The sequence below is a fragment of the Chelonoidis abingdonii genome, chromosome 1 (genome assembly GCF_003597395.2).
Source record: "Chelonoidis abingdonii isolate Lonesome George chromosome 1, CheloAbing_2.0, whole genome shotgun sequence".
Classification (NCBI taxonomy): domain Eukaryota; kingdom Metazoa; phylum Chordata; order Testudines; family Testudinidae; genus Chelonoidis; species Chelonoidis abingdonii.
The window spans coordinates 324,389,868-324,403,855 of record NC_133769.1 but is presented as its reverse complement, the minus strand read 5'-3'; the positions used below and the strand labels follow the sequence as shown (position 1 = coordinate 324,403,855).

At 44.1% G+C, this 13,988-nt stretch overlaps 1 protein-coding gene across 4 annotated transcripts in view; it reads left to right on the top strand.

The window, feature by feature from the left end:
• PDS5B (PDS5 cohesin associated factor B) overlaps positions 1–13,988 on the top strand; it is a 281,843-nt gene that overhangs the window by 171,229 nt on the left and 96,626 nt on the right. For all 4 annotated transcript variants that reach the window (XM_032781999.2, XM_075061644.1, XM_075061643.1 and 1 more), the window contains 2 exons: positions 6,870–6,975; positions 9,352–9,512. In XM_032781999.2, the coding sequence (XP_032637890.1) occupies positions 6,870–6,975; positions 9,352–9,512 (267 nt within the window). The remainder of the gene's footprint in view (positions 1–6,869; positions 6,976–9,351; positions 9,513–13,988) is intronic.

Here is a 13,988-nt window from a genome sequence, read left to right as displayed (position 1 = left end):
AAGAGGAAGCCCAAGGACAGGTTAGGCCCATTACTCAAAATGTGGTAATGGTAGAGGTGCTTAATGACTTCCGTGTTTCGATTTTGATCAAGAAGGTTGGTGGTGATTGGACATCTCACATTGTGAACGCCAGTGAAAATGAGGTAGTATCAGAAGCAAAAATAGGGGAAGAACAAGTTAAAAATTACTTAGACAAGTTAGATGTCTTCAAGTAACTGGGGCCTGATTAAATGCATTCTAGAATATTCAAGGAGCTGACTGAAGAGAGATCTGAGCTATTAGCGATTATATTTGAAAAGTCATGGAAGACACATGAGAGTCCAGATGTCTGGAAAAGGGCAAATTTAATGCCAATCTATGCAAAGGGAAATAAGGACAACCCAGGGAATTACAAACCAGTCAGCTTAACTTCTGTAGCCGGAAAGATAATGGAGCAAATAATTAAGCAATCAGTTTTCAAACGTCTAGAAGATAAGGTGATAAGTAATACTCAGCGTGGATTTTTCAAGAACAAACTATGTCAAACCAACCGAACAGCTTTCTTTGACTGTGTAACAAGCCTCGTGGATGGAGGGAAGCAGTAGACATGGTATATCTTGACTTTAGTCAAACTTTTGATACTGTCTCGCATGACCTTCTCATAAACAAACTAGGGAAATGCAACCTAGATGGAGCTACTGTAAGGTGGGTGTATAACTGGTTGGAAAACCGTTACCAGAGACTAGTCATCAGTGGTTCACAGTCATGTTGGAAGGACATAGACTCATAGACTTTAGGATCAGAAAGGACCAATATGATCATCTAGTCTGACCTCCTGCACAAAGCAGGCCACAGAATCCTACCCATCTACTTCTATAACGAACTCCTAACCTATGTCTGAGTTATTGAAGTCTTCAAATTGTGGTTTGAAGACCTCAAGCTGCAGAGAATCCACCAGCAAGTGACCCATGTCCCGCGCTGCAGAGGAAGGAGAAATATCTCCAGGGCCTCTACCAATCTGCCCCGGAGGAAAATTCCTTCCCGACCCCAAATACGGCAATCAGCTAAACCCTGAGCATGTGGGCAAGACTCACCAGCCAGCACTCAGGAAAGAATTCTCTGCAGTAACTCAGATCCCATCCCATATAACATCCCATCACAGACCACTGGGCATACTTACCTGCTGAAACAGATCTCCGCCCAAAAAGCTATCCATCATACCATCCTTCCAATAAACTAGTCAAAAGCTTATCTTATAGCCAGAATATTGCTTTCTTTGCCCCACTACTTCATCTCGCAGGCCTGGTTCAGAATTCATCCTTAATGGTTAGAAAACCCGGGTTCCGTTTCACATTTCAAAGTCTAAACTTCTAGTGTGCCAGTGATCATTCACCAGACAGTTGCTGCCATGTGTCCGTCGTTACCACTTGGGTAGACAGACTTAATAATTACTCTCCCACTCCCATAACAATAATCTACCATTTCCCTCTGATCATACTTTATAAAGAGAGCAAAGCATATCCCCATCCAACCTCTTTTGGTTAGGCTAACAAGGCCAACCTCTTGAGTCTCCTCCTAGGAACAGGGTTCCTCTAATTCCTTCGAGGATCGAGTTCCTGTAAGACGCCATCGGGCTTGGACTAGCTGCTGGGTTGAGGCGGGCCATCTGGTGCTCATTCTCGGCATCTGCGAACGCGTTACCACATGTATTAGGCACAACTAATCTGAGAAATATCTTTCACACTGTCCTAATATTCCATGTGGGCCGCCGCAGAACCGCGCCACACAGTACATGCCTAATGCGTCCAATTACGACGTCCGTCATCAATTGCCGTTAACTCTAACAGCCCGTTAGCATAACCCCACACCTAAGATCTCTCAGGACCACGCTGTGAAATCTATCCTATCTCCGCATTTGAGCATTCCCTAACTACACGAACACAGACCTCGGCTTGTGTTTTATAATTCGATCCATGTAAATCACATATGGCAGCTTCATATAGTCCATCCTGTGATCAACCTCCATACTCCCATCAAGTTCACCTTCTCCTCCTACTACTCCACGTTGCTCATGTTGAGTTATGCCAACACTGAGGTCAGCCCGAATTTACTAACTAAGAATGATATTAACCTAAAACTAGTATAACCCTTGCGAACATTATTTCACGATTAAAATTCAGTCCTAATTACAAATGACTCACACAGTATATACAGAGGTCACCAGTACTCCCTGTAATGAAATCAACCGCATAACTCTCGCTCCGTGGCGTCTAGCAATACCCCCAAGCTGTCGTCTCCGCAAGACTTATTACACACATTCCAGCTCTTTTGTTGCAAGGTCAGTAAGAAAAGGTGTAAATTAAGATTGATCCCAAAAAACTGAGTCCTTAGAGAAACCTCCGCTTAGAACCTCCCTATACCCAGCCTCTATCCAGTCACCTCCCCTCTTCCGAGTTATCCCCCTCCCGTCTCCTGGCTATCCGTCCCCTTCACACCATATCCGTTCCAAACCTTTCACACCATTTCATTTGATCCCCACTCTTTCCACATTTTAATAACTATCCCATGTGGGAACCGTGTAAAATGCTTGCCTAGAAAATCGAGTTAAATTAGATTCTACTGAACTCTTCCTTGTCCTAAATATCTGTCCACCTTCTCACAAGAAAGGATAGATCAGGTTGGTTGCGCACGAATCTACCTTTTTGTAAAACCATGTTTAAATTGTCCCAATTACCAATTAACCTCAATGTCCTAACTATCTTTCTCCTCAGAATCTTCCAAGACCTTTACAATATACTAGATTCACCTAATACAGCGCCTTAGTCTATGCTCGAATCAAACTTTTTTTCCCCTTTCTTAAAGATAGGAAACTATGTAGAATTTTCCATCGTTACGGTACAACCCCTCGATTTAACCGATTCAATGTAAGCACAAGCAATCTTTTTAAATGGGATCTTGCAATTTCACCTGTGCCAGTCCCTTTAAACTTTCTCTCTGGGCTGAAGATTTCATCTCTCGAGCCCTCCGATTTGTCCCAATTAGAAGCTGCGTTTCAAGTTTGGCTTCTACCTCAGATGTTGGTTACATACTTATCACTCCAGATCCTCAGTGTCCCACATTTGTCATCTTTTCCCATATTACCCTAAGCTCTCATTAGCCCTTATGAAAGATCTGAGGCATAAGTATTTATTAGATTCAAATCCGGGCCGAAGTGCCTCTTAGGGCTTATGGGTTTCTGCCTTACACCCGTCTATACCTCTCATTCCATCCCCGTTGTTTTATGCGGCCCACTTATCTTTCTTTTGTTTCCTCTTCCTCATTATCACTGGACCTGATCCTCTACGTACCACGAATGGTCTTTCTTCCAATATATGACGCATCGTTTTATATGTCCCCTCTTTACTCGGAGCAGATGTCCAACAACTAACCGATGCTATTACCATACTCACTTGTAAAAAACAATAGAACCACAGGCTTGTCTTGAAGCCTCAATTAAAGGCTCTTTCCTTGCTAATCCCACCCATCTTCTCCTACTCCCTTAGTTAGCTCCTTACTGCTTTTCTTATCCGCCCTCTGGAGAATGCTGCTCTATTACCAGTCTTAGTGTAATCTATCGCAAGCTGTCCTGCCGATACGGATTTTTTTCCCCCTTTCTTAGTTGCATGCAGGCTTCTGAGCTTTATGTTTTTTCTGTCAGCTTTAGACTTATAGGATAATTCCCAGGTCCTCCTTCCGGACTTTAGACATCCCACAAGATCTCCTTTCAGTCCAAAGTCCACTTCCCTAACTAATTTCCTTGGATATTTAATAAGATTAGCCCTTTTATGATAGTCAAAAATCAACTATGTCCGCAGATCTATTTTTGTTTATCCGTGAATCCCCATACTAGTTTGAACTGAAATAGCGCGACTCACTCCACGACAACCAAGGTGTCCCCCACAACCATTTGCTTCTATGCAGCATCCCTCATAACCCTCACCACACCCAAAGACTAAGATCTTAATACCCGGCATCCCCATCTTGTGTGGTTCTTCTTGCACACTACGTCTCGGTGAAGGTAAAACTCCATCAGCACATCCCTCCCACGAAAAGTCTGAAGTGACCCTATTTCTTGGCTTACCTAAGTAGCTGTCCTTGCACTCATATTCTACTGGGAAGTTAGTCTCCCATGATCACCACAATATCCCGATTAGTGTTTACGTCCAATTAAAGACATTATAAGAGGATCGCGTCCTCACCTAACGGAATCCACAACGAGCAGAACTCCCGCGCAGCTGGTCAGCACACCCCAAGCAGTATCTCGGGAGGCTCTAGTAGCTTTCTTTCTCAGTGTGATTTTTGCCCAGACTGACTGTCTTATCCATTCCATCACTTCTTATTTCTTTACAGTTAACCTCATCATTGATATACAATGCTACTCCACCACCTTTGCCTTTATTTCTGTCTTTTCTAAACAGCACATACCCTTCAATACCTGTACTCCAGTCATGACTACTATTCCACCATGTTTCTGTTATCCCTCTAATATCGGTTTCACTTTCTGCACCAGTAGCTCTAGTTCCTCCATTTTGTTCCCTTGGCTCCTTGCATTAGTGTACAGACATCTTAATTTTTGCCGTTTGGCTTCACTGACATTCTTCAGTGACATAATGAGTGGGGCCCCGCAGTTCTGTGTCCGGTTTTGTTCAGTATCTTCATCAGTGATTTAGATAATGGCACAGAGAGTACACTTATAAAGTTTACGGAGGATACCAAGCTGAGAGGGGTTGCAAGTGCTCTGTAGGATAGGATTAAAATTCAAAATGATCTGAACAAACCAGAGAAATGGTCTGAATTAAATAGGATGAAATTCAATGGGCACCAGTGCAGAGTATTCCACTTAAGAAGGAACAATCAGTTGCACACATACAGAATGTGAAATGACTGCCTAGAAAGGAGCACAGCGGAAAGGGATCTGGGGGTCACAGTGGATCACCAGCTAAATATGAGTCAACAGTTGTAAAGCTGTTGCAAAAAAAGCAAACATCATTCTGGGATGTATTAGCAGGATTGTTGTAAGGAAGACATGAGAAGTAATTCTTCAGCTCTACTCCACGCTGATTAGGCCTCAGCTGGAGTAGTGTGTCCAGTTCTGGGCACCGCATTTCAGGAAAGATGTGGACATATTGGAGAAAGCCCTGAGAAGAGCACCATGACCTATGGTGGGAGATTGAAAAAAATTGATTTGTATAATCTGAAAAAGAGAAGACTGAGAGGGGACATAATAATTTTCAAGTACATAAAAGGTTGTTACAAGGAGGAGGGAGAAGAATTATTCTTAACCTTTGCGGTTAGGTTAAGAAGCAATGGTCTTAAATTACAGCAAGGAAGGTTTAGATTGGGCATCAGGAAAAACTTCCTGTCGGGTGGTTAAGCACTAGAATAAATTGCCTAGGGGGGTTGTGGAATCTCTGTCATTGGAGATTTTTATGAGCAGGTTAGACAAACACCTGTCAGGGATGGTCTAGATAATACACAGCTACCTCGATATAATGCCACCTGTTATAACACGAATTTGGATAGAACGCGCTAAAGCAGTGCTCTGGGGGGAGGGGGGGTGCTGCACACTCCAGTGGATCAGAGTATGTTCTCACTTATAACATGGTAAGATTTTTTGTCTCCCAAGGACTGTGTTATATTGGGGTAAAGGTGTACTTAGTCCTGCCATGAATGCAGAGGAGTGGACTAGATGACCTCTCAAGGTCCCTTCCAGTCCTGTGATTCTGTGATTAACATCTGTTGGTTCGATTTAATCATAAACGAGGAGATACTTAGGTGATCCCGACAAGTTGCAGTCTTGAACCAGTTGAGAAGAAGACAACTGCAGTGGTGGGGTCACGTCCAACACATAGAAGAAGGTACAGTTTTACAGAAGGTTTCTAGAGCTAAGTTTGAAGGAAGTAGAGTACAAAGCCAACCACAGATGATGATGGAAGATGCAATTATGAGGGATTTAAGCCTAATCTCTTCCTTACTAACTCTTGTTGAAGGAAAAAGTATTTGCAAGGGATCGTTCAAGATGGCAGTCCATTTTGCAAATCACCATGGCTATACCTTAGCAATGTGAAGCTCTTACTGCTTAACTATAGCTGTTGCTGCCAGCTCCATCTTCAATTCAGATATGTTTTTAAGAGTGACCAGAAGTAATATATGTGGATGTTTTTTGACTAGGCGCAGTCAGGAAACAGAATTTCTATCCTGGGAAAACTTTGAATTTTTGCAAAAATGTTACCCTAAACTCCCCTTCTGCCAGAGCAAACCCAGGAATTATGAGCGATATTTTTCAGGAATATTGCCAAACATGTCTAGTCAGACAATCACAGCTTCCCTTCGAGTGTAATACAATGAAGAGCAATCAAGCTTTACCTCCAGCTTTACAATATCTGTCATCTTTAATGTACACTTAAAATCTATACTTTTTTCTTTCTATTTCACCAGTCAACTCCTAAAATTCTTGCTTTAGACTAAATAATGAGCAACCTCTGAGTTTATCAGTTCTAAGAAACCATGATAGCCAGTAATTTCAAGTGGAAAAATACTTTAACTCTATCTTAATTTCCTAGTAGCACTTAAACTATTCATTTATTTCGCATTGGTCCCACTTAAACAGAGTAGTTTATTTATAGCTTATTTATTCATTACTGTAAACAAGGCATTTTTGTGAGTGTAAATATTATATAAGAGCCATCATCTCGAATTATATATCAGGGAAGAGCAATCAGATATTTGTGTGAGACTGATTAACAGTGCCTTCCTAATAGATTTGAACTTAATGTTTTAAAAATGGACATGTTAGCTGAAATCTGCAGTAATTTGTAAATTTGAGTCAGCATTGTTTTTCCATTTCTCAGTGCCCTTATCAAGCAAGTAAACAAGTCTATAGATGGAACAGCAGATGATGAAGATGAGGGTGTACCTACTGATCAAGCAATCAGAGCAGGTCTTGAATTGCTTAAGGTAAATATTCTTTTGTTGTTCAGTCAGCATTAAGATAGCTTTGTTAAAATTCTCTAAAGTAACTTTGTTAAAATATATTATTAATTTTCAGTACCTTAAACTAGTATTGGCTTTTCAGCAGTTATCCAGAAGAAGATGTTTTCCATACTCTTCACGTTTAATCAGTGTGATAGAGCAATGGAAACTATAATTACAAGCTCAGTATATTTTCACAACTGTTCTCAAACATTACTGTGTGTCCCTTTTTCATGCACGATGTAAATAACAAGGCAGTCAGGATAGTTATATACCATGCTATATAGTCTCTTAAATTTTATTTTAAAATTGAAAGTATTCTCTTTTGGAGGATTGGGTCTGAGCTATAGCTATTGGAGTGCGCATTTGCCTGCACTTCCATCCCTCACCTGTTTTACTTAGGAATAAGACCGAAAGAAAAACTTTGTCCTATTCATTGTACGTGCACACACACATGAGTGGAACCATTTTCACCTTTATCATATGTATTGTCTTGTGTTGCTGCATAACTTTGCGATCAGGATACTGTTTGGATTGACTGATTGTTTGGCGATCCCTCAATTTGAGGATGATTTCTACCATGGATTTACATATGGGTCCTGAGATGACTCAGGAGTCTGATCCTGGAACCATAAATCCACCCACAGTAGCTACAAACATTTTATGGCAGGCCAGCAGCCTGCTAGGAAGAAGTTATTTCTTTTTCCTTCCTTCTCTCTCCCCTTTCAGCTTTGAGGGCAAGGCGCTTCTCAAAGCAGAGCACTGCCTGATAAAGGATGTGGTGCCATTGGAGTCAGATGGTCACTTGCTCTTCCCAGCTTGTGATGTCCACATCAGTTTTATTAAGTCATGATTTCAGTGTGTCTTTGTAGAGTTTCCTGGAATTCTTCTTCACACAGTGCACAGTCAACCCGTGGAACTCCTTGCCCTAGGAGGTTGTGAAGGCTAGGACTATAACAGGGTTTAAAAGAGAACTAGATAAATTCATGGAGGTTAAGTCCATTAATGGCAATTAGCCATAATGGGTAAGGAACGGTGTCGCTAGCCTCTGTTTGTCAGAGAGTGGAGATGGATGGCAGGAGAGAGATCACTCGATCTATTATGTTCACTTCCTCTGGGGCGCCTGGCATTGGCCACTGTCAGCAGACAGGATACTGGGCTGGATGGATCTTTGGTCTAACTCAGTATGGCTATTCTTATGTTTTTATGTTTATGGCATCAAATACGTTAATGCTGTAGAGTACAGTCTCAAGTTTATGAAGGTCTTCTGGGTCACCAAAAATTGACAGTTGGATTCTAACAGTTAAAGATACAAAATCTGCAGAACATACAGCCCAGATTATGCAGAGATTTGAGACCAGCTGGTTTAACAATATGGGAATTTGAGGATGCGGAAGGGTGAGTGTACGTGTTTAACATCCCTAGTTGAAGATCTGTGCATGTCTGGACAAAGTTGGAAGAAGTCAGGAGTGAAAGGGTAGGTTTGACTTGTCGTCAGAGGTGGTAAGAAACCATAGGAGCCATGAAGTCGCTTAGGAAGAAAATGGAGAAAGATGGATCTAAGACAGAATTGAACTGTGTGAATATCAACAAAGAAGAGAGGGAGGAGGAAGAGAATCCACAGAAATTAATGCTGATGAAGTGGTGAGCAAGGCTGAAGGAGAGCTAGGAAAGCATAGAGTCCACAGAAGCCCAAGGAAGAGAGGGATAGTCAGCAATGTGAAAGGCAACAAAAAAAATTATGAAGTATAGAGAAAAGGCACAGTTTTGAAAAAGATGTCATTAGTGATTTTTCATGAAGACCGTTTTAGCAAAGTGGAGAGGACATAATCAGATGTGAAGGGAAGGAAGTTGAAGCTCTGAAAAATCAACAGCCTACTGAAATCGATGAAGGGAAGAGGCAGCAATAGAGAATGAAGTAGGATCGAGTAGAGTGTTTCTTTACTGTCGGAGATAGTCTGTCCTTTGAGATAAAAGGGAAAGAGCCAGGAAAGAGAAAAGGAGGTAGCAAGGCAGAATGGAATAGAATGGCATTAGCAGTGTAAAGGGTTTTAGAGAGAAATGTTTTCGGTGACCTCACTGTTGGACACAGGAAAAAAAAAAAAATCAAAGGATTGTGAAGGGAGGCTGAGGATGGGGAAAGCAAATAACCATTATTAAGACGATGGGCAGAGGAAGACGGGTGAGCAGAAATGGAGGGAAAGAATGTCTTCAACAGAGAGGAGAGGTAGGATTGCTTTTCCAAAAACTGCAGTATATTCTAAGGGTTCAAAATATGGCAGATAATAACATTTGATCATTTAAACAATTGTGTGGGTGGTTTTTTTAGATAGCATGTGACTTGTCACTTTCTTTTTGCAGGTCCTGTCATTTACACACCCTATCTCATTCCATTCAGCTGAAACTTTTGAATCCCTTCTGGCTTGCCTGAAAATGGATGATGAAAAGGTGGCAGAAGCTGCATTACAAATTTTCAAAAACACAGGCAGTAAAATTGAAGAGGACTTTCCTCATATCAGATCGTGAGTTAGATTATACTGTTCTGTTTGAGTAAAGTTCTTTATTAAATGGAATTCTAGAAGTGTTACGTTTTATTCATATGGAAGTGCCATATTAAACATCTTTTTTTTTTTTTTTTTTTTTTTTTTTTTTTTTTTAAGGAAAATGTTACTTCAAAGAAAAGTTTGGAGCACTCGGGCTTTTAATAAGAATAGTAGTGCGGTTTAAATAACCTTAAATGCATTAACTGATGAAAGGTAGATGTACAAGTAATATGTGAAAAACAATGTTTCTTCAAGTGATGGTCCCTATTTTATTCCACTGAGTGTTTATGCATGCGCACCATGCGTCTGGAATTGGAGAATTTGGAAGCAGTAATGTACATTAGTTCTTCTTTGAGTACTTGCTCGTGTCGATAGCATTCTAGGTGTGCATGCGGCCACGTGCATGGCAGTTGGAGATTTTAGCTTTAGCGGTACCCGTAGGGCCATCTGTGGCGCCCTCTGAAGTCCCGTGCTCATGCCATGGTATGTCAGGTGCCACCAGCCCTATGCCCTCACAGTTCCTTCTGATTACCCGTGGTGCTCAGTCAGATCGCCTTTCTTGCTTAGGAAGAGCTAGTGGTTGTTTACTATTCTGAACTTTGTGATTTAAGGCCGTTGTATATAGTTTGCTTTACTAGTCTTAAGTAGGTGTTAAGTAGATCTTAAGTAATTATGTGTTAGTTAGTTAGTAGTTAGGGTTAGGGTCTCAGCGGGACTTCCCCCCAGGCCAGGCATGCCCCGGTCTCCCGGATTCAAGCCCTGCTCTGACTACAGCAGGTGTATGCCTCCGAGTGACCCCCACAGTAGCTGCCTTAAGTGTCTGGGGGTGTCACACGTTAAGGAGCAGTGCTGGATCTACAAAAACTTTCAGCCCTGCTCCCAGAAAGAGCGAGACATTGGCCTCAGGACTCCCTTGAAGGAATCTGCCCTCTGTCCAGCTTCCAAGCCGTCCAGGTAGCTAGCACCAAGTGCTTCGGCCTCCATGTGCAGCGCATCGCCGACACCCGACTTTTCCTGGCTCTGTTCGCCATCGCTAGTGCCAAAGAAGAAGGGAAAGAAGCGCACCCCGGCGCCAAGTAAGAATGCCCAGGGGTCATCTATGAAGGGACACAGGCCTGCCCACCAGACTGTTCCGGAGCCACACGATCGTGCATCTCTGGCTGGGACACCCAGCCCCCTTAAAGGTCTGCCACCGACTCTTGGGAGCAGTAGGGGATCTGCAGTCCTGCTTGCACCTTCATCATTCCAGGCTCCCATGGTGCAGAGACAACACAGGTCTCCACCTGCTCTGATGATGATGACCCCAGTGCCGCAGCACCCAGCTAAGGCTCCCCAAGAGGGCAAGCCCGCCTTTGAAGACCCCCTCAGGAGACAGGGGAGCAACGCTGGTTGCTGGAGAAAAGGCATTGATTTTCGCTGCTGCGTTGGGAATCCTGGGGCAGATCCCAATCGCATCGTTGGTTGCCCAGGCAAGCTCCCAGATTTCTGCGGTGCTACTCTCTGGCACAGGAGCGACACTCCCCTTACTATTCCTGGCACCATTCACTTTCTCAGCAATCATCATCTAGGGATCAGTCCTGATCACCAGCATGGTAAGAATGTTCCCAGTACCGGTCCTCCTGTCCATGCGACAGTTACCGTTCAGTTATGCCTGGTCAATGGTCACCAGTAGTCATGACCAGGCATCGACTGCTTCTTCCTGGTCACCGAAAGGGGGTTCCTTCGGTATGGAGGGCCAGTTCAGCCCGTCACCACGGTCTCATCGGCATCACTAGGCACTGGAGCCCGTTCCCTCTTCAGCGATACCTCAATCACTGCACAGCCAGCGGCTAGCACGGTGGCCTTAATGGAGCGGGAAGGGGTGTGCAGGTTGTGACAATGCCTACTTCACAGCACTCCTCAGTTGCCACGATGGAACATTTGGCAACGGCCCCACCTGCCTCAGACCTAATACCATAAGCCCATTCTGAGGTCTGGGCGGTGGAACCTGTGCCCACCCCAAAGCCTCTTTCTTTGACGGTGGTCAAGACTCGAGAACCCCCATCAGCAGTTGAGTCTTCCTCTTTGTCCCCAGGTGGGGCAATCGCAGGACCTTCTAGAGCTGGCCCACCGGATGGCTTTAGGGAGCATCAAGCCCTTCCCCTGCGTGTGGCTTAGAACTTGTGGCTTGAAGTGCAAGAGATGGTGGAGCAGGAGGACGTCCTCTTCAACCTTCTCTTGACCGCTACATCTGCTTGGGTTGCCCTGCCTGTGTATGAGGGGGTCTTCAAGATAGCCAAGGTCCTGTGGCAGACCGCCTCCTCCATCTCACCCATCTCGAAACAGGCTGAGAAAAAGTTGGAGTTGTTGGCAAGAAGGAACAGAGAAGGCATAGGGCCGGCGACACCTGATATACCATCATAGAAAGAGACTGTCTCCAATTCCAGGATCTCCTATGTAGAGTGACAGGAGAGTGGTACATTGCCCTGGAGGACATCCAAAACACTCAGCATAAGCCGTGTGACCTACTTCACTCATCAGTGCCAGTTAGAGTTGCTTTGCCAATCAGTGATGCCATCTTTGAGTCAACTAGAACACTTTGCCATATGCTGGCCACATGTATATTAGAAGAAAGCATGTGGTTTACAGCTCTTGATATGTAGGATCCTTATTTTCACATAGACATTCATCCATCCACAGACAGTTCCTGAGGTTCACAGTTGGCTTGCACCACTTTCTGTACAAGATCCTTCCATTTGGACTTACCACTGTTGCCATGGACTTCACCAAGATTTTCTCCATCGTGGTAGTCTAGGTCAGGCATTATGGGGTACTTGCATTTCCCTATCTCGACGATTCGCTTCTCGGTGGTGAGATCCAGATGCAAAGCTCAACTTTCGACCTCCATGTTGCTCGGACTCCTTTCCTGCCTTGGAGTCAACATCAACATTGAAAAATCAACTTTGTACTCCATACAATCCCTAGATTGTCACGGCATGAGCATACCAAGGGACAGGTTCCAGACTCTGCAAGAACTCATAGCCCCCATAGTCAATAGTCCTTCTGTCATGGCCAGGACTTGCCTATTTCTTCTCGGCTACATGGCCTCCTTTCCTCATGTTACCACCTTCACTTGCCTCCACCTTTGGTGCATCCGGATGTCTCCAAAGAGTTTACTCTCCCACATGTCATACCATGGATCTTATGCTGACAGTCTCCCTGGCCCCCAGTACTCTTTCCCTCCACTGGTGGATGAACCCATGACAGGTTTGCATAGGGGTTCCCTTTCTTCCCTCCTCTCTGGACAGGACAATCCCTTGTAGGATGGGAGCACACATGTGATATCGTGTGACTTAAGGAATATGGATTTCTTGGGAATCTAGAAGAACAACAAGGAGTCCGGTGGCACCTTAAAAACTAACAGATTTATTTGGGCTTAAGTTTTCATGGGTAAAAAACCTCACATCTTCAGATGCATGGCCGTGCATCTACATGCACAAAACTTATGCCCAAATAAATCTGTTAGTCTTTAAGGTGCCACCAGACTCCTTGTTGTTTTTGTGGATGCAGATTAAGACGGCTACCCCCTGAAACTTGGGAATCTAGGATACACATCAACATTCTGGAACTCTGAGCATTTCTCCTGTTCATCATTCTTATATTGAACAGTACCACCGCTTACTACATCAACAAACAAGGCACCAAGTTGCTACTCTGTGTACAGAGGCGGTCAACTGCTGAAATTGGTGCATCGCCCACCAGATCCTGTTATGTGTAGTTTATCTCCTGGGGCCTCAGAATGTGATTGCAGACATGCTCGGTAGATGGTTTGTGTTTGACCACAAGTGGGAACTACACACTACACTGTAGTGCACAACATCTTCGACCAGTGGGGGCTACTCCAATCAGAGACCTCTTTGCTTTCCCCGAGGACAAATGGAACACACACTGCTTCGGGGGGATCTTGGTCCTGACTTTTGGGATGATACTCTCATGCTTCACTGGTCAGCTCAACCACGCCCTCCCTCCTCTTCCACTCCTGCCACGAGTACTCCACAAGATCAGACAACACAGGGCAACAATCAGCCTAATCACCCCTGCTGGCCCAGACAGTTCTGGTTTCCCACCCTCCTCCGTATGTCCTCCCATCGCTTAATTCCAATTCCTTCTTTCCCTGATCTACTGATTGCAGCACAATGGCAGGATCAGACATCCCAGTCTACAAACATTTCGCCTCAAAGCGTGGGCATCCATTTTTTATGGGCATAATTCCTAGAATGGGAGTGTTCATCAGAGGTGCAAAACATCCTCTCCAGCAGCAGGAAAGAGTGCACTAGGCATTCCTACCAGGCCAAGTAGAAATGCTTCAACTCCTGGGCCCGGTGGAAGGGGCTTTCCCCAAAAAAGGTGAGGATTCCTCTCCTTCTGGACTTCCTCCTGTCATTGAAGGCATCAGGTCTTGCCATCAACTCTCTC